Raw genomic sequence first — 20286 nt, 5'->3', positions numbered from 1 at the left:
AAGGTGCGCCGCCCCGCCCCGGGCCGGTTCCCTCGGCCTCCCCCGCGGGAAAGTGAAAGTGTCGCGCCGGCGGAGGTCGCGCGTTGGGGGGCGGGGCCGCCGCGGACCTGGGAGCGGGCGCCCGGCACCCGAGGGGCCATGGATGGGCTCGGCCGCCGCCTCCGAGCCAGCCTGCGGCTGAAGCGCGGCCGCTGGGGTTAGTGCCGGGCCGGGGCGCGTCCGGGCGAGGGCGCGGGGCCGGCCGGGGGACCGCGGACCAGGACGGGAGGCGACGGGGGCGGGCGGCCAGGCGGGGGTTGCAGAGGGTCGCGATCGATCGGGAGCAGTCTGGGGGGGGCATTCCGGGGACTTGGACAGGGATCGGGCGAGCTAGAGAGAAAGGGCGCAGGTAGAGGTGGAAACGGGCGGATGGGGAAGGAAGGGGTAGGAGGTCAGAGGAGAAGCCACGCCAGCGGGGGTGAAGCGGAGGCTGTCAGCCAAAGGAAACCGCTGTGGGGCCCCGGGGCCACGTGTCCTTCCAGCCAGGAAGCTGGTGGGGCAACCGCAGGGTGCCTGCAGCGCCGGGGCCGCGGCGCCCTCACGGGAGACCCTGCCTCTGCCCCCGGGCGCCCACCGCCCCGCCCCGCCCCTCCCCACCCCTGGACTCCCCTCGTGGGAGCCCGCGATCCTGCCCCGCGCAGAGCCGCGGGCTACAAAACCGCCCTTCCCGGCTGCGTCACCCCCGCCCCGCCCCCCCACCCGCACCCAAGGGCGACGAGGAGACCTGGAGACTGTGGCCTCCAGCAGAGCCGGGGTAGAGCCTGCTCAGCTGCTTCCACAGAGCCTGGGAACCTGACAAGTCAAACCTCCCTTATCCCTGATCCTCCATTAGAGAAGCGAGAAGGATTCCTCCCGTCCAGGGTTGTAGGGATTAAATTGGAAGTCAATATTCGTTTCCTTTCTTCTCAGCTGGAGCGCTGGGTTTTGGAAGGAAGGGAATTCAGAATTCATTTTCTTTCTTTATTCATTCAGCAAACTTTTTTTGCTGCTTACCACTAGCAAGTCCTATGGCTCAGTAGCCACAACTCTTACTATGTCCAGAGGTCCCACCTTTTGAGAAGCAGGGAACCAATGGAAAAGTAGGGTTCATTCCCAGACAGCCCACCCCTTCTAACATTTGCAGTGAAGAGAGTGAGTGAGACCTCCTTCTATTCCAAGCCCCAGAGCTGGGGAGACCTGGAGGGGTCCTTCTGCCATGACCCCTGCCCCCCACCCCCAGCCCTGGCTGTTCTCGCTGAACACATGTTTCCATTATCTATCTGGTCATTCCACCTGTGCTGAGGCAGAGAGGTCAGAGACCATAGGTGGGGACAGAGCCCTGGGTGTGAGTGGTGGCAGGAGCAGACGCAGGGCGGGGCTGGTGGCCTCTCTTCTCTGCAGAACACTGTCAGTGTCTCCTTGGTGTCTCTCAATCCTCAGAGGCCTGTGTGAATGAAAGGGTCGAGAGAGACCTGTGTGAATGGTTGCTTCTGCAACCCAGAGGAAAACATTCCAGTTGTTTCCAGAACAAGGCTGATAATTGTGACTGGAGGAGCTTCCTGGACAGTGAGGAACTTAAGATGCACAGCCAGTATTACCTGTCCTGAGGTCTGGCATGCAGCCTGCAGGAGAGTGTGCTCATTTCATCTTCTGTACTATTCTCCACCTTGCCTGGAGTTTCCCCTCCCTCTTTTGCCCTTTTGGTTCCAAGGCAACTGTGTGGTAGGAGGATGTGCGTATGTGTGGGTGTGTGCACGCACACACAGGTGCAAGTATAAATCGTCCTCCGGGGAGGAGTGGCAGTGGTCCTGGGTTGAGAGCGGCTGAGGTCCCAGAAAGTCTCCTCATCTATATTCCAGCTGGTTCTGGGACTTTTCCTCAGAGGGCTGTGGGAGGGGCTTCCTGGTGGAGGAACAAGTGTAACCAGACTTCTGAATTCTCTAGAAAGGGTGGCTCCCTCCTCTACTTAAAATTCAGGATAATAATTCCTTTCCAGGCCACTGGGGATTAAACGAGATTGTTGTTGTTTAGTGAGAAGCCCTTAAATGAGATGACCCATTATAAACCTGTTTGATGGATCTTTTCTCTTCTGTTGTTAACTGCCTTTGAAAGGGAGAAGGAGGCAATCTTTTTTTTTTTTTTTTTCTGGATTTCTTGATCTTTAGCCCAAGAGTCCTTCTTCTGTTTGAGTTTGTGAGTTTTGCTGTTCTCTTGGCTTTTCAGATAAAGCAGGAAGAAATGAGCTGAAAATGCAACACAAGTGATTTAGGGAAAGAAATAATTTCCTTAGGTTCCAGAATGATCAGTGGAAAGATTTTGCTTCCTAAGGTCTTTTGCGAACAGGAGGCATCCCACATCTGTGAGATGTTTGGTGTCTGCTGCATCCAGAAGGTGGGAGCTTGAACATGAAACTCTCATAAGTCCCACCCCCAAGAGATTCTGTTGTATTCCCCAAGTAGTCCCTGAATTACTCTGTGCCTCAGTTTCCCCATCTGATCAGGAGATGCCTGTTCCTCAGATTGGTGGTGAGTATTGTGCAACCTGTCTGTACAATAATGCTAGTAATGTGTGGTGACAGATCTGAGTGTTCCGGGTCACTGTTCTCACCATTGCAGTGACTGTAACATTCTTATTTACTGTGACTGTCGCTCTCCCCAGGAGTCATGGCTGGGCCACTGAACACCGGATTTTACTAGTCCACAGAAGTCAGGTCTGGAGCTATTAAGAGCAAGCAGCTGTTTCCCTTATTTCGGCACCCCACTTTTCTCCCAGAAGGCTATTGCTTCTTTGCAGGAGTGGCAGACACTGACATCAAACCCTTTTGCTGCCAGGCTCCTCTTAGGGACAGCATCCTGGCAAAAGTCCTTCTCTCTTACCATGTACATTTATACACTCAAGGGTTTATGTGAGAATCCCAGGTGATGGATTGCTGTTCTGTCTCTCTTCCCCAGCCTCCAGACACAGCATCACTGGAGCCCCAGGGGCCAGCTGTTCCACTTTTAGCTTGTGTAGAACTATTGACCTGGACCATCTGGGAAAAAAGACTGAGCAGGAGTAGGGGTTGGGTGGACAGCACCCAGATACTTTCCATTCCACGGAGTGCCCCTCAGGCTGCTGATGCAACCAGTCCCCTCCAGGGGACTGTCCAGGGAGACTGTAGGCCAGGGAGAATGTCCTAAGTCAGTGCTTTCTATCTGGGGGAGGGGTTCTCTGCTGGATCCCTGGCACAGGTCCCAGTGAGACAAGTCTGCCTTAGGACATATGGCATGGGGTAAGAGATGCACCATGGAAGATCCTGCTGAGATATCAGGAACTCTCCAGCCCAGAGATGGACTTTGTTCTCTATTTCCCCACCAGGAGAGGAGACTTTCAGGTCTGTGCTAATATCTAGGAATTGCTCTTGCTCAAACAATTTCTCCACCTAGATAATGGATGAGGTCAAGTCTATTGATGTTAATCAGGGGAGGCTGCGGCAAGCTTGCTGCCAGAAGTCTTTGGTCAGTGCTCTTGCTTGCAGTCTTGAAGTCCCAGACATCCCAGAGTGCAGCAGGGGGCAGTGCAGAGGTTAAGAAGCGAACGATCAGGGATCAGTTATGGAGATTATGATCCTGGTCCTGGGGCTGGTGAGGTCCAGTGCTCACAGTCTGATGTTATCAGGCATTCTTCCTTGTCCAGAGGTTGTACATAAATCCATTGCACAACCTTCAGCCCGGAATTAAAAGCCCTTAGCCCAGAAGCAGCTGGGCTCTGGGGGTGTTTGCCTATGACCTTTTCTCTCACCACACCCTGGGGCTCTTGGGAGGAGCTGAGGTCTGAGCTGCAGTGCCAGGATGCTGCCTCTGTCAGTGCAGGCGTTCTGCTGCCTTCCTGGGTCCCGCCGCAGTCTTCTTTCTCAACCGTTGGGTGCACAGGATGGAAACAGCGCTCCCCTATTTGGAAGACAGCGTGTGGCTTGGCTGCATAGAGTCGTTGCTGGAGACTGAAACGGCAGGGGGGTTCTCAGGCTTTCTCTAGCCGGTCTGTATTGGAGGAAAGGGGGCACTCCATGCCTGAGAGGCCCAAGAAGATGGAAAGACAAGCGGGAGGAGGGATCCTCAGTCGCTTCCGCAAACGACTGCCTCTACACCGAGCAGGTCTGGACTAGATTACCCACTTCCTTTTTTTTCAGGACGGCCCTCTTAGTTGGGGCTATTTCTTCCCTTGAAATACTTCTTTTTCTTCTTCCTTTTATATCTCATCCTCCACTTGGTTCTCCCATGTGACCGAGCCAGGAGGTTTCCCCTGTTGGTTTTTAGAGCCGGTCATGCCCTCTGTGGGGGTTGGTGTGGTCACAGCCACGTGGCCCTTGGCCTGGTCTGATTGCTTGAGTGCAGGTTGACTTTGGGGGTGTATTGCTTCAGGTAGGCAGAATCTCTACTCCCCTGGGGCTGCGGGCCTCCCAGGTGGCCTCCCCGGTACATTTCCCTGGCTTCTGAATCAGTGGCTTCTTTCCTTCTCTTGACCCCTGGTGGTTCCAAATGTCGCAGGAAGGCACAGAAACTGCCCAGTTGGCTCTGAGCCCATGCTGGGATGTGAGGCACTGGGCCGGCTCCAGGGACCTCGGCATGGGCATGGCCGCCTGGAGGTGCGGAAGCTGCCAGAACCCCGCAGCCTCCACTGGGAACCCGGATCAGTGAGATACCCATGGGCCCTGCTGTCTTGATTTCAGGACCTCCCCAGGACAATCTGGGAGAAGTAGTGAAGGAACCAGAAAGAGCCCTGGAGAACTGTCTACCCAACTTTGCTGGAGGGCAGCACTTCTTTGAATACCTCCTCGTGGTTTCTCTCAAAAAAAAGCACTCAGGGGAAGATTATGAGCCCAGGATCATCTACCAGTTTCCCAAGGTAAGGATTGAAGGGAGGGGCAATGGAGACCAAGGATTCAGATGTTTGAGGGGCAGTGGGGAGGGGTGTGCCCTCTCCCTCCCCCACCCACCCTGCCCGGGCTCTGCTGGAGCTGCCCTGAACTCACTGCTCCCATTTCCTTCAGACTCAGCCCTGTTTTCCATTATCATCCACAGAATCTAGGTCTGGTCTCTTTGTGGGGAACAGACCTAGGTTCCCTAGCCAGGAAACTAGGTTAGTTCTTCTGCCTTTGGGGGGACCTTCTAGTATTTCCCAATTCCATTCTTAGCCACCCTATTGAGAAGCTTACCTTCTGCCAGAGGTCCTTGCAGGAATCCCCTCCCTTGGATGAGTGGGAGGAGAAGGGAAGGGCAGGCACACAGCTGATGGCCCCAGCTTAAGCATCAGGCTCCTTCTTGTCTGGTCCTGCAGCGGGTGAAGGGGTGGGGTCAGGGCACCCTTCTCATTAACTCTGATGGTGAGGCAACTGAGCTGGCCGCTTCTCTTCTCAGATGTGGTATCTCTCTGATGTGGTCCTTCTAGGAAGCTGGGCGGTCTCTAGGCCTTTCTGTATTCAACGTGGTCCTGGCCCCCTTCCTGACCATGAACACCATTAAGGATACTGAAGGCCAACTCAGGTTCATGTAGACTTGGCCCAGGAGTGGCTGTTTCAGCCATGGGATTGTTCCAGCCTGACCCAGAATGCAGTCTGTGTGCAGTGATGGGCGCAGAGGCAAGCTTTAAGTCCCACACCAGTGGAAAAGCTTATTCTCAGACTGTTTAGGAGCCTCCAAAGAAGCTCGCCAGACCCTAAGCCCTCTCCACCTGCTCCTACCTCCACACCCACCTGTCTCTTTTCCTGTTCCTTGTAGCGCGAGAACTTGCTTCGGGGTCAACAAGAGGAGGAGGAGCGGCTGCTCGGAGCCATCCCCTTGTTTTGCTTCCCAGATGGGAATGAGCGGGCCCCACTCACTGAGTGTCCCAGGTAATGGCTTGACTCTGGGACAGGGGCCTGAGACTGGAGGAGAAGGGAATGGTGTGAACCAAGTGATTCCTGTGTCCCCTTCATCTGGATTTCTCACCAGCTTCCTTCCTGTTGGGGAGGGACTGGAGTTGATTTATTTTTGAATATCTTGCCTGGGGCCTCTCGAGGCAAGAGATGTTCACTAAACAGGTTAACCAGTCCCTTCTGTCCAGAGAAGGGTGAGGTTCTCCTTCCTGTCCTAGAAGTGATTGTCACTGTGTTTTGACTGCCTCTGGCAGAAGATGGACACCAAAGAAGTCCTTTGGCCACTAATGAGATCCTTACATGGCAAAGCCCTTTATACCATGAGTCCTGGAATGTGACTGCCTGAGCTCAAATTTTGGCTTTACCACTGTGAGTTGAGTGACCTTGGTTAAGAAATACTCCCTCAGAGTCTCAGTTTCTTCATCTTTATAGTAGGGTTAGTAATTGAACCTTCCTCAAAGAGTTGTTTTGAGAATTAAATGAGATGATGCATTTAGAGCTTGACACCAGTAAGCACTTTACATAAACTAACTGGTGTTATGATTACTCTCAGGATCAATCAGCAGCTCCCTTGGCCCTCCTCTCCCTGCTCAGCCCTCCTGATGCTGACTGCCTTCTGCTTTAGAACCTAGTGCAAACCAGGTCCTTGTTTGCTCTTCCTCAGGGAGACCTTCTCATTCGTTCTGACCAATGTGGACGGGAGCAGGAAGATTGGATACTGCAGGCGCCTCTTGGTCTGTGCAGCTCAGAACTCCCCCCTCCTCTCTGCATCCTATTCTGCCCCACAGCTGGGTTTGTGCCAGCCTCAGTTGCAAAAGTCAAGTCTCCTTGGCAGAGGTGGTTGTAAAGAAAGAGCACAGCCCAGCACCTGCTGCAGTGTTAGTGCCCTGTGCAACCTCACAAGAACGGAGACACACACCCCTCCTCACCTACAGGGCACCTTTGCTACTGGGGTTGGGTCTTTACTCTGCCCAGCTTTCAACCATTCCCTTCTGTGGGATGCTTCATTCTAATCTGTCCTCCACTATCTCTTTCTAGGCCTTGTTGCCTTGGCCCCTGGGCCCTCTCAGAGCCTAGCTTGGGATTGGGACCATGAGGTTCAATCCTTGGGTCTCCCCAAGTCACTTTTATTATAGCACACCCTCCCTAGCTGTTTCATGTCTCTACAACACACTTGCTCCCTCCTTGTCAACCCCTGAGGGTGTTGGTGCTAACAGAGGCAGTGCTTGCCTGTAAGCCAACCAGCCCCCTCAAGGCCATGGTCTTTTGGTTTCTGTGACTTCTCTGGCCTTCCCAGCTGCCTGTTCCAGGAGTGGGATCCCCCAACCCCAGCCCCCAGCCCTGTGCCCCATCAACCCCAGTTGGGCAGAGGCCCTGGAGAGGCTGCGACACTGAAGGAGCCTGTCTGTCCCTCCCCAGCCCGCCGGCCGTGGTCCTCGCCTCCCCAGGGTGTACTGCATCATCAGCTGCATTGGCTGCTTCGGCTTGTTCTCCAAGGTAGGGGTGGAACAGGATTCCTCCAGTCCTGTCAGGCCTGTTTGGCCTCCAGCTCTGCCCGGGCTGCCTGCCCTGCCTGGACTCCTGGCGCTCCTCCCCCACAGTCAGGGTCAGGCGAGGCACTCTGGAGACATTCAGGCAGAGAGGGGCTTGGGCTTCACCTGGCTTTAGAGAAAAGTAGGAACTGAACCTAATAGACTGTCTCCCCTGCAGAGAGTTCACTGCCCCCAAGTCTAGGCAAGGTAAGAAAGCAGCTGAAGTAGGACATGAGAAGAGCTTCAGGTTAGAAATTGGGAGTTTCAGCTTCCTCATCTGTCAGATGCATGTAGTGATGCCTCATCTTCCTGTCTCATGGGTTGATGTGAGGTGCGGACGACACGCTATATGGAGAAGACAGAATGCTAAACAAATATAAAGACAATTATACAACAGGGCTTGGGGGACCTCCCTGATTCCTTCCAGGATAGAGGGGAAGTTGAGGTCTTCTTGTGCCAGTACACCTGAGCCGGGGTTAGAAAGAAGTCCTTCAGGATGGATGGGGCATGTCTTTTTCTTCTTCTTTGTTGTTGTTTTAGTCGCTAAGTTGTGTCCAACTCTCTTGTAACCCCGTGGACTGTAGCCCTCCAGGCTCCTCTATCTATGGGGTTTTCCAGGCAAGAATACTGAGTGGTATTGTCATTCCTTCTTCAGGGGATCTTCCCGACCCAGAGATCGAACTTGCATCTTCTGCATTGGCAGGTGGATTATTTACAACTGAGCGACCAGGGAAGCCCATGGGGCATGTCTTAGTAGCCAGGAAAGGGCATCAGTGTGCTCTGCCCCAGACAGACCCCTTGGGGGATGAAGGCAATAAACTCCATCAGCCTTTGCTTGGGCGGATGGTTCATCTGTGTAGGGTTCTGCAGATGGAGGCCTTCCCTGGCCCTGGGGAGTCTCCAGTGGAAGTTGGAGGTCAGAGTGGCACCCAAAAGGCCCAGCTTCTAGGCCTCAGCTAGCACAAATGAACATGGTACCATCATGAATGAGGCGTTTACTCTAGAATGACTTCCTGGGGAAGCTAGTTCAGGTTGATGTTAGGAGAAGGGAGGAATATGAAGTGGTAGAGAGAGGATGAAAAGAAGAAGGCTAGGAAAAACATCAGGTCTTGTGCAGGAGATAAACAGCAGACTGGTTTCTGCCAAGAGGAAAGAACCCAGTTAAGGATTGGCTGGAGCAACCTTACACATGCAATCTTGGCTGGCAGCCCAGGAGCATCCCTCAAGTCATGTCTCCTGTGGTTCTTTTCCACACAGATCCTGGATGAAGTGGAAAAGAGGCATCAAATCTCCATGGCCATCATCTACCCATTCATGCAGGGCCTCCGAGAGGCAGCTTTCCCCGCTCCTGGGAAGACTGTCACCCTCAAGAGCTTCATCCCTGACTCAGGCACTGAGGTGGGTGAGCAAAATGGGGGACACCCTCCCTGGGTGGAGGGGGCGGGTTCCAGCAGCACCTCCCATCACAGTGTGCCCATTTACCAGGTCAACATTCCAAGAAACTGAGCTAGGCAGGGACTGGCACTTGGCTAAGATATTGGCAGAACTTACAGTTGAACCCCAGTTCTCTGACTTCCTCAACCTGATGCTCACAAAGACCTAGTTACTGTTCAAGTAACGAAGATCCTTTTTTTTTTTTTTATAATAAACTATGTGGAGGCTCCCAGTACTAGAATAGCCTTTGCCTCCAGTTCCCAAACTGCCACTCTTCACCATTACCTCCCTTATCTCCCTGTGTCTGTCCTTTATCTCTACCTATGGCTTCCACCTGTCTTTTTCTTATCACCCATCCCCACCCCTGAATCCCCACCCATTCGATACTGGGGATGCTACTGCTTTAAGACACTAAACAGAAAAAGCAGCAAGTAGAAAATTGTTTTAAGAATCCAAGTCTTGACCCCTGGTATTCTGGATATTCTGTGTGTCCCTCTGAGCTTTGGCTTTCCCATATCAGAATAAGGGGAGGGGTTAGGCATCTTCACTTACTCAAAAAATAAGTGAGGAAGGCTTGCTCTGCCCCAAGTTGTGCTATTTTCTAGCTTGTTGTTGTTCAGTCACTAAGTCATGTCCAACTCTTTGCGAGCCCATGGACTGCAGCACACCAGACTTCCCTGTCCTTCATTATCTCCCTGAGTTTGCTCAAAGTCACGTCCATTGAGTTGGTGATGCCATCCAACCATCTCATCCTCTGTCACCCACTTCTCCTGCTGCCCTCAATCTTTCCCAGCGTGGGGTTCTTTTCCAGTGAGTTAGCTCTTCCCATTAGGTGGCCAAAGTATTGGAGTTTCAGCTTCAGCATCAGTCTTTCCAATGGATATTCAGGACTGATTTCCTTTAGGATTGACTGGTTTGATCTCCTTGCTGTCCAAGGGACTCTCAAGAGTCTTCTCTAATACCACAGTTTGAAAGCATTAATTGTTTGGTGCTCAGCCTTCTTTATGGTCCGACTCTCACATTCATACATGACCACTAGCTTTGACTATACAGACCTTTGTCAGCAAAGTGATATCTCTGCTTTTTAATACACTGTCTAGGTTTGTCATAGCTTTCCTTCCAAGGAGTAAGCATCTTTTAATTTCATGGATGCAGTCACTGTCCACAATGATTTTGAAGCCCAAGAAAATAAAGTCTGTCGCTATTTCCATTTTTTCCCCCTCTATGTGCCATGAAGTGATGGGACCGGATGCCATGATCTCAGTTTTTCAAAAACTGTTGAGTTTTGAGCCATCTGTTTCCTGGTTACAAAATGGTAAATGAAATGAATGTGGTCCCTGACCTCATGGAGCTAAAAGTCTAGTGGGGGAGACAGACAAATAAATAAACACACAAATAAATAGATCATTGAAAATTATATTGACGGAAGGAAAAGAAAACAGGATGCTACATGAGAAAATGATGAGAAATGTGTGTTGCATTAGGTGGCCAAGGAAGGCTTCTGAGATATAAAGGAGGATAAGAATGAAGAGAGAAAATACTGTAAGTCAACTACATTTCAAAAAAAACCAGTTAAGTAATTAAAAAAAAAAAAAGAATGAGGGACTTCCCTGGTGGTCCAGTGGCTAAAACTCCATGCTCCCAATGCAGGGGGCCCGGGTTCATTCCCTGGTCGGGGAACTAGATTCCACATGCTGCAACTTAAACTCAGTGCAGCCAAATAAATAAATAAAACAAAATAAATATTTTTTAAAAATGAAAGGCAACCTAGGGGAGGGAAGTACCTCAGGCAGGAAAGAAAGAAGGGATGCTGAAGGAACAGAAGGGAGTTGATGTGGGAAAGCAAAGTGGTGGAGGTGGGGAGGGAGGCAGGGTGTTGTGAGCCACACGGAGGTTCACAGCAACATTACCCTCAGAGCAGAGGGAAACCGTGGGTGGATTTTTAGCAGCGGGGAGGTAGGATCAGATATGCTCTTTTGGGAAGGATAGGGCAGAGGTAGGTAGAGACCCAGCTTTCAGGGGCTTGTGTGATTTTTCAGTGTGGTAATACCCTCTCTCTCTGGTTTCCCGACAGTTCATTTCCCTGACGCGGCCTCTGGATTCCCACCTAGAGCACGTGGATTTTAGGCCTCTCATGCGTTGCCTCAGTTTTGAGCAGATCCTTCAGATCTTTGCCTCTGCAGTGCTGGAAAGAAGAATCATCTTCTTGGCAGAAGGCCTCAGGTTAGTCCAGTCACTGAGCGGGTCACCTGAACTGACTGGCATCCCTGGGTTCCAGGGGACAGACGGGACGGTTCTCCAAGGAACTCAGGCTGTAGGACCTGTGTGCTCACCTTTCCTCCACACTGTCTTGATCTGCACTAAAGCCTAGAAAATAGCTGCTGTAATAGCTGTGGTAATTCCCTGTTCCTGCCTCCAAACTTGATTGCCGCCTAAGCCTGAAGGAGGTTTGTGATTTAGCTCTGAAAAGGGCATGAAGCATTCTTGTGACAGCCTGGGAGAAAACCAGTTAGGGTGGATGCAGAGAGGATTCTGCTCCTGAAAGGCTGAGGGAGGACAGGAAGGTATATGTATAATGGTATGGAGGTCAAACCCATTATCCTAGTGGCAAACACACCTCATTTATCCACTTATTTACTCATTCAACAAACACTTATTGTGTGTCAACTGTTAACCAGATGCCAAGCATCAGGGAGATACAGACAAACAAAAGATGGTTCTAGACCTAAAGGGGATATAGACTTACTCCTGATTGAAAGGAAGCATAGGTGTTGAAATCAGCAGAACAATTCTTTTCTTCTATCTTTAGCAACGTGGTGTTCCTTAGGTTAGTTTCTTAACTTCTTTTATTTTTTAATTTTTTGGATGCATGGGCATCCCGACCAGGGATCGACCCTGTACCCTTTGCATTGGAAATGCAGAGTCTTAACCACGAATCACCAGGGAAGTCCCTAGTTTCTTAACTTTTTGAAGTCATGATCCCCTTATCTGTAATTGGACAGATCAACTGTACCTACCTCATAAGGGCATGGGCTTCCCTGGTGGCTCAGAGGTTAAAGCATCTGCCTCCAATGCGGGAGACCCGGCTTCTATCCCTGGGTCGGGAAGATCCCCTGGAGAAGGAAACGGTAACCCACTCCAGTATTCTTGCCTGGAGAATCCCATGGATGGAGAAGCCTGGTAGGCTACAGTCCACGGGGTCGCAAAGAGTCGGACATGACTGAGTGACAGAATGGAACGGAACGGAAGGATTAAATGAAGTAATGCACTTTAGGTACCTAGCACCCTGCCAGGCCCACACCGATAAGTGGCAGTTGTTTTTCTTAATAATAATTTCATAGTTGAGTGTATCCCTGTATAGTGTATAGTTGAAGCAGAATACTATCGTATCTTGGTCTCTGCCTCTTAGAGGCTTCAAGTCTGGTTAAGACATGGGGAGATATGTGACAAATGGAGACAGGAGAAAAATTTTAAGACAGTAGAAGATTGACTCATTTATGTCTGGGGATGGAGAAAGCTGCTTATGTTGAGTTGACAATCCTGGTTTTATCTTTTAGGAAAGAAGAAGGAAAGGACTTTAGGGACCCAAATGTTAGACCAGAGGGTTAGGTGAATGTCATAGGTTTTAAAGGAAAGGAAGTTTGGGCAGGCAGTGGGGTCTGTGGGTTGAAAATTCTGTAAAAATCAGTGATAACCAAAAAGGCACCGTGTGTGCATGGAAAGTTGCTTCAGTCATGTCCAACTCTTTGCAACCCTATGGACTGTAACCTGCCAGGCTCGTCTGTCCATGGGCTTCTCCAGGCAAGAATATTGGAGCGGGTTGACAGGCCCTCCTTCAGGGGATCTTCACAACCCAGGGATAGAACCCGCATCTCTTGTCTTCTTCATTGGTAGGTGGGTTCTTTACCACTACCGCCACCTGGGAAGCCCTAGAAGGCACCAGTTGTGGGCTAATCCTTGTGGAAAGCAGTATAAATCTCTTGCTTTAGGCATAGCTTTTCTAGTCTTGGCCCTGTAGGGCAGGGATCCCCAACCCCCAGGCACCAGTCCATGGCCTGGTAGGAACTGGGCCACACAGCAGGAGGTGAGCAGCGGAGTAAAGCTTCATCTGTATTTACAGCCGCTCTCCATCAGCTCCAATTACCACCTGAGCTCTGCCTCCTGTCAGAGAAGAGGCGGCATTAGATTCTCATAGGAGCACAAACCCCACTGTGAACGGATGCAATGGATCTAGGTTGCATGCTCCTCACGAGAATTTAATGCCTGATGATCGAAGGTGGAACTGAGGCAGTGATGCTAATGCTGGGGACCTGCTGCAAATACAGATTATCATTAGCACAATAAATGTAATGTGCTTGAATCATCTTGAAACCATCCCACCCCACCCCCACAACCCCAGCCCTCAGTCTGTGGAAAAAAATGTCTTCCATGAAACTGGTAACTGGTACCAAAAAGTTTTGGGACTGCTGCTGTAGGGAACTGAGAAGTTTCTGTTGTGGTTAGAGCTGGGGTTCTGGCTTTTGCCTCTTAGGATCAATGTTTAGAAAGTGATGGGGACACCAGGTGTCAGCTGGCCTGGACACGGGCAAACGTTGGCAGGACTCACCTCTCAGGCGTTTACTTTCTTCAGGGAAACCCCACCACTCCCCACTTCCTTTCTACACTGAGTATTTCAGGTCTCCGCTGCTCAGCCAGGAAAGGGACTTCCAGTCAGCCTAAGCCTTGGCTAGACTCTCAGAGACTCCATCTTTCTAACTCAGGAAGTGCTAGCTTGATACCAAGAATTGAAACAAGGTTTCCACATCTGTGTTTTTGTTGGCCTTGGCTTTGGGGCAGTTTGGAGAAATGAAGAGCCACTAAAGCTGGTGGAGAAGAGAGAAGATAGGGAGGGTGTGTGTGCTGAGGGGGTCAGGGGGCATGAGGGGACTTGGTTCTGAGTTGTGACTTAGGCAGTAATTACACAGGGAATGCTTCCTTGGAAAGGGTGGAGGAGTCCTCTCGGGGGGACTTTCCGGGTGGGAATTGCTGGTCAGAGGTTCCTGGAATCCTGGAATTTCCCAAGCAAGCTCAGGCACCAACCTGATAAGTTTAAATAACCATGAGTGGTCAGAGGGAGCCATGAGAGTTAAAGCCTGGGGATGAGAGATAAGGAGGTAATAGACTTGACCTCTCTGCTGCACCCCAGTGTTTACATGTTTGTCTCCTTAACTACACTGAGTGCCTTGAAAGCAGGGCTGGTCTTTCGCTTCCTGGTATCCACATCCCTCGCACAGCAGTGAGCAGAGAAGGGACTCCATCGATGATCAATGACCTCATAGACGGAAGACATTTCTTCTTCCTCCTCCTCTCTTTAAAGACACTCCCTCCACCCCCACCCCCACCCCCTGTGGAAAAGAAGCACACAGAGGCCCCATACTTGACGAGAGGAGCCTCAGCCTCTTCTGGTTTCTACCCCTCCCCTCCCAGCTTTGGGTAGCCACAAGCTCTGTGACTGGCCTGGCTCCCAGACGTGTTGTGGCTCCGGCACAGCCAGCATGAGCAGCTGCCATCAGTGGCGGGTGGTGGGGAGGCGGCGTGGGGGCGAGGGCTTGGCAGGCCCTCTGACGCTCTCTGTGCTCTGTCCCCAGTACGCTGTCTCAGTGCATCCATGCTACTGCCGCGCTGCTCTACCCCTTCAGCTGGGCCCACACCTACATCCCCGTGGTCCCCGAGAGCCTGCTGGGAACTGTCTGCTGCCCCACTCCCTTCATGGTTGGAGTCCAAATGCGCTTCCGGCAGGAGGTTTTGGACAGCCCCATGGAAGAGGTACGATGCAGCAAGAAGGGGGCCTGATTTGGAGCCAGGCAGACCTGGATCCGGATCCCACCTCTGCTGCTAATAGCTGTGTGATTTTGTGGCAAGTTGCTTAAACTCTTTAAGCCTCAGCTTCCTCATCTGTAAAACTGGAATGGCAATGTTCAGACCCTAAGGATCCTAGGGGGGAAAAAAATCAGCATAAAGCACCTAGCCTGGTGTCTGACATATAGCTGATACTCAGTAAGTGTCTGCTCCCTTCTCTGAATGATTTCCCTTTGGACTTAAGGGGCAACACATGGCTTATTTGGGCTTCACCCAACTGTACTAGGCCAGCTAGTCCTAGTGAGCAGGCCCTGGGTGTCCCATTTTTCTTCTGAATGGACAAGCACAGCTGGTCTGTACAACACACACCCCACTGGAATTTATTCACATTGCTTGGAAGTGAACTAACAGTCTTCCTGGAAACAATGAGTCTTGAAAATGCAGATTTTTTTTGTAGTAGGGGTCAGCCTTCCAATTACCTCAGAGCTCAGTTAGTTAATGAGGAGATAGGTCCAAATCCCCTTTGATTTTGTTGGCCTCTTGTGTCTTGGCAGTGCCCCCAGATACGCCAAAGAGCTCAGTGGTGAGAACGGGTGTTAATAACATGTGCCCACCTCCAGTGTTGGAAGAACAACTTCTGCTTTGCTTGAGTTGTCAATAGAAACTTTCAAGAGATAGCACATTACTATAATCTCAAGCCAAAAAAGCTACTTCGGTTGGTCTGGCTAACCATCGACTCCCTCTGTGTAGACAGAAAGGGAAGAGGCAGAGCCTCCAAGTAAGCTACTGGAGGCATGCGACCAGCCCTAGTGGGAGGACTTCCTCCATTTACATAAGAAATAACCAAGGTCCAGAGAGCTCAATCCACTTATCGAGCTGCACAGGCAATCCCGGAATCTAGCAGAGATAGAAGCAAAGCACCTCTTCTGCAGAGTGCTGCTGGGAAGTAAAGAAGCCGGCTGTTTCCCTTCCTTGTCTCCCCAGCCCGCCCTGCCCTCCTCAGAACTGCTGAGTACACATGCCCTTTGAGCCAACCTCAGCCTTGTGACTAACTGGGACAGAGTATCAGTCCCACGTTTAGTAATACGACTCAATAAGTGTCCCAACCCCAGGAGTTATGAAACTTCCTGATGCTGCAGCGCCATCTTCTTGGACGCTGTCATTCCTCCCCCAGTGGCCTGGCGGGAAGACACCCCAAGGCTAGTCAGACTCCAGCTCGTGCTGTCCAAGAGCCCCAGCTGATGAAATGGGCAGGGGGTAGGGATGGGAGAGGGCTAGGGGTCAGGGAAAAAGATGGGGCATTCCTTGACTCCCAGGTAAGCTCTTTGGGCTCCTTGGACAGACAGTAATATACTCAAGTACTGGAAAGATTTCTGGGAACAGCAAAGAAAGAAATTCTTTACATACGCTCTCACCTCCCAGCCTACAAAGTGAACAGCCTGCCTAAATGAAGGCATCTGAGCCTATGTATACAAGTGGTTTCACGCCTGAACTAGTTCAACTTTTCTCCCCTGATGATGGATAATTACAGTGCCTGCTCTGTCTTTTGGCACACATTCCTATTTCTCTCTTCTTTTTATTTGGGAGAAGGGTGCATGGAGGGATCACGCACCCTCTTGTTGAGACGAAGGTCACAAACTGAAAAGAGGGACCCAGCAGGCATTTAAATGGCCAACACAGGCTTTGGGGGATTAGATAAACTGCTGAGCACCTGCCTTGCTAAAGGAGGCAGCTGTAACTCAGTTCCCTCTGAATGTGGATCAGTGTTAGAGCTCTGACTTTTCCAGAGAAGCCCTAGATCCAAATTCTGCGTGAAATTTTTTAATTTAAATATTGGAAACTAATTCAATGATTTGAAAATTATCTGAGTCTCAAAGAAACAGGTCTGTAGGTTGGAGTCTAGCCGGCAGGATGCGTATTGGTCATCTCCAGTCCAGACTGAAGGCCCCTTAGGCAGTGATGGAGCTGATACTAGAACTCAGGTCCCCCAAGTTCCAGCCCTGTGCTTGTCCTACCTGCACCCTACAAACATGTGATTACTGCCTTTCCGTCCCTCCTCCTTTTGTCCCCAGGCTTATTTTCTCCTCTCGCTCTTCCCTGCTGGAAGGTCCACAGCTCTTGTGGGAGTTTTAATAATTTTTATTTACCTATTTTTGGCTGTGCTGGGTCTTCGTTCCTGTGTGGGCTTTTCTCTTGTGGTTGCAGAGAGCGGACTCCATGGTTGTGGTGCGTGGGTTTCTCATTGTGGCGGCTTGTCTTGTTGCAGAGCACAGGCTCTAGGGCATGCAGGCTTCAGTAGTTGTGGCACATGGGCTCAACTGCTCTGTGGCACGTGGGGTCTTCCCTGAATCAGGGATTGAACCCGTGTCTCCTGTGCTGGCAGGCAGATTCTTTACCACTGAGCCACCAGGGAAGCCCTGTGGGAGTTTTAAAAATGGAATTCTAGGCAATTGTACATAAAGTTGTTGTAAGCATTAAAAAAAAAAAAAATCAAAGGATGCCCATATCTGTCCTAAAGCTCACCAGAGGGAAGGGAACTGAAGAACTATAGGAGGAAAGGTGCACTACCAAGGACAGCACAACCCAGGCTGGAAACTGGCTCTACTCTAATGGCAGGATCACCGCAGGCAGTTTAACTTCTTTGGGTATTTCCTCACCTGCAAGACAGGCACAGTATCTGCCTCTACAGGAGCACTGGGAAGATTAAATGAGATAAGATATGCAAGGCACAGTGTGTGCCATGCATTCAGTGCTTCACACATAGAAGTTATTACTACGATCAATGCTTTTTTATCAAGAGAGTGACTGGCCTCAATTTACCCATATTGCATACCCCATCTTCCTTAGCTCTCTCCCCTATTTCTTGCTTCCTATACCCTCGTATTCTTTTCTCAGGAAAGAGTGGGTGGTGAGAAAGGAGTGTATCAGACAGGAAATGAGAACTGAAGATGCTGATTCTGTTGTTACTTGGGCTGAAAGGTACAGCACCAGGCAGAAACGGAGAAAGGGTAAGAAACCAAGCTGTCCCGTTTTTGTTTCAGGTCCTGTTGGTGAATCTTTGTGAAGGAACCTTCTTAATGTCAGTAAGTGTCTGGGTTCAGATCCCTTGCAGACCCACAACCAACTCAATTGCTCTTGGCTCATCAAAGTTCCACTACTTTAACAAACATTAAGTATGCTAACAAGAAAATACTTGAATATGAGGAACAGAAGAAACAGAAGAAACCAAAGGAAAAGACTGTGAAATAAGAGCTGTGGTGAACAGGAGTGACTAGATCTATAGGCCAGTAGTGGACTTTGACTTCTGCCAGCACGGTAGGATGTGAAGTTCTCAGTCAATAGAATCCACAAGGAGAGTGTGACTTCACAAGGCAATCCGTGTTAGTGCTTTTAGAGTAAGGATGTAGAGCGAGTACCAGAGGGACAGAGACGTCCTAGTGTTTAGAGTTGAAGCTTCTGTTGTTTCTCTTGTATGTGGCCAATTATTTGGGAGTGGAATGGGGTGTAGAATTCATGCCTTACATTCTCTGTCAGCACTTCACACCTCCTCCCTGACTGCTTGACCTCTGAGCTGACTCTGTCCTCTCCTAGGTTGGTGATGAAAAAGACATCCTACCACCCAAGCTTCAGGATGACATCTTAGAATCTCTTGGTCAGGGCATCAAGGAGTCACAGAGTAAGTCCCAGGTCCCTCTTATTCTGGCTTTCTCCAAAGAGTTTAAGGGCATGATTCCCAACGATTCCTTTCTAGAACTAAAAGGAATTCACTCTGCAGTCCTGGGCTAGTCCCAGAGGCCTTGATCCTAAAGGGCAAGTATGAGATTTTATTCTTCCTAAGGAATGGTGAACCCATCTCTACCCCTTGCCCAAGAGCTTTCAGCCTGCAATAAAAGCCACTGGGAGGTAAGGGTGGGTAGTTTTCATCCTTCTGCTACCCCTGAGATGGTCTCTTTATAGCCCCTGCAGCTTCTGAACAAATCAATGAGCATGTTTCAAGGCCTTTTGTGCAGTTCTTTGTCAAGACTGTGGGCCACTATGCTTCATACATCAAGCGGGAGGCGAATGGGCAAGGCCGCTTCCAAGAACGGGCCTTCTGTAAGGCTCTGACCTCCAAGGCCAACCGACGGTTTGTGAAGAAATTTGTGAAGACACAGCTCTTCTCCCTTTTCATCCAGGAAGCTGAAAAGAGCAAGAACCCTCCTGCAGGTACACAGTGAAAGCTCCTTATCAACCCAAGCCCAGAGGGTCACTGCCTCCAAGTCAGGTGTGGGCCTAGGAGGGGAGGGAAGAGCACTTCTAAGGGAGGTTCACAAAAACAGCTGTGATCTTATCAAACAGGGTTAGAAAGAAAGATCCTAAAGCCTAAGAAAATGCCTCCAAGGCTGACGTTTTGTAGACATTGCTCTGTTCATCAGCCAGTAGGAGGACCTTTGCTTTCTGTTTTAGTCTAGAGCTAATTCCTATTAATTAATCTGTTTTAGGCCCCCTTAGGAGCCTACTCGAATACCTAGATCTACAAAGGCCTAGGATGGCATGGGGATCCTGGCGGGAATGTGGGTATAGTGGGGGAGCATGGGCAGCAGACATTGAGAGTATCTCTGACCCTTATTCTTGAGTTCATCTTAGTCTGCCTGGCCAGATTAGCGCCTCTAACACCTGTATCTCTAACACCACAGATTATTTCCAAAAGAAAATACTTGAATATGAGGAACAGAAGAAACAGAAGAAACCAAAGGAAAAGACTGTGAAATAAGAGCTGTGGTGAACAGGAGTGACTAGATCTATAGGCCAGTAGTGGACTTTGACTCCTGCCAGCACGGTAGGATGTGAAGTTCTCAGTCAATAGAATCCACAGCCTTCTTCCGAGTCCTGGTAACCAGGTCTTGCTTCAAGTTGGTGTCTTGAGTTTGGGATTCCTGAAATCGGCTTTCTCAAGACTTTGGAAGGCTCTGACCTGTGTGCTCACAGAGCTGGGCACATAGCTGCCTTTTCGGCAGAGGTGACACAGGGCAGGAAACAGCAGTAGACGTGGAGTAGAGTCCCAGAAGTTTCTGGAACTGCCCTCTCCCAGGGAGCACTATTACAAAATCCTCCAGAGAAACAAGTTGTCGCCCACATGCTCAGTTTCTTCACATAGAAACAGAGGTCTGTGGACATGTGAGGATAAGAATAAAGATGAAAATCTTCTTGCTCTTTACATGTGTATCTCTGGCTTCCACTCTGGAGAGATAACCAGCAAAACAAGGCAAGAGATGTGAGAATAAACTGGACTAGATGTGGAGGGCCTGGCAACAGTGCCCAGAACTCTGGTGCTGTGTCTGGGAATGGTGGGCATCAGGAGAACCTTCTACTAGGAAAGGTGAGGGATACTGGTCGAAACAGCAGCAGCACTGAGGGTACAGCAGCGGTTCTCGGTTCAAATTAGGTGAGCTTTCCAGAATCCTGGGACCAAAGGCTGCTAGCCTTCTGTGAAATATTTGAAGTTGAGAGTAACTTGACAGTAGGAATCTCAGCTGAAGAAGTCAGTGAAGAAGTCTGCCCGTCACTTCCAGTTTGGAACTTTCCGCTTTA

General features: G+C 50.4%; 1 protein-coding gene across 2 annotated transcripts; it reads left to right on the top strand.

Annotated features, from left to right (window-relative positions):
• Position 1: 1 nt before the first annotated feature.
• Positions 2-19912, top strand: DENND2D (DENN domain containing 2D). Of its 2 annotated transcripts, none has more exons than XM_055402662.2 (12): positions 2-196; positions 4727-4902; positions 5775-5887; positions 6576-6645; positions 7331-7408; positions 8701-8841; positions 10952-11100; positions 14505-14682; positions 17757-17798; positions 18307-18391; positions 18673-18921; positions 19392-19912. In XM_055402662.2, exons 1-12 carry the CDS (start codon positions 139-141, stop codon positions 19466-19468), a joined length of 1416 nt encoding a protein of 471 aa, XP_055258637.1. In that variant the 5' UTR covers positions 2-138; the 3' UTR covers positions 19469-19912. The 2 variants fall into 2 exon arrangements, with proteins under 2 accessions (XP_055258637.1, XP_055258636.1); XM_055402661.2 differs by lacking the exon at positions 2-196 and adding an exon at positions 3856-4151.
• Positions 19913-20286: the final 374 nt, after the last annotated feature.

This window comes from Moschus berezovskii, chromosome 4 (genome assembly GCF_049115385.1).
Source record: "Moschus berezovskii isolate FMDL1 chromosome 4, NW_MosBer_1.0, whole genome shotgun sequence".
Lineage (NCBI taxonomy): Eukaryota > Metazoa > Chordata > Mammalia > Artiodactyla > Moschidae > Moschus > Moschus berezovskii.
Note: the sequence above shows the minus strand (reverse complement) of the source record. Positions and strands in the feature narration are given on the sequence as shown.

What these genes read in the sequence shown, in the direction of transcription:
- DENND2D (XM_055402661.2), top strand. Translation starts at nt 4,064, where the DNA reads ATGCCTGAGAGGCCCAAGAAGATGGAAAGACAAGCGGGAGGAGGGATC. An exon ending in TCATCTACCAGTTTCCCAAG is followed by an intron (nt 4,903 to 5,774) that starts GTAAGGATTGAA and finishes TGTTCCTTGTAG; the next exon opens with CGCGAGAACTTGCTTCGGGG. An exon ending in TTCTTGGCAGAAGGCCTCAG is followed by an intron (nt 11,101 to 14,504) that starts GTTAGTCCAGTC and finishes CTCTGTCCCCAG; the next exon opens with TACGCTGTCTCAGTGCATCC.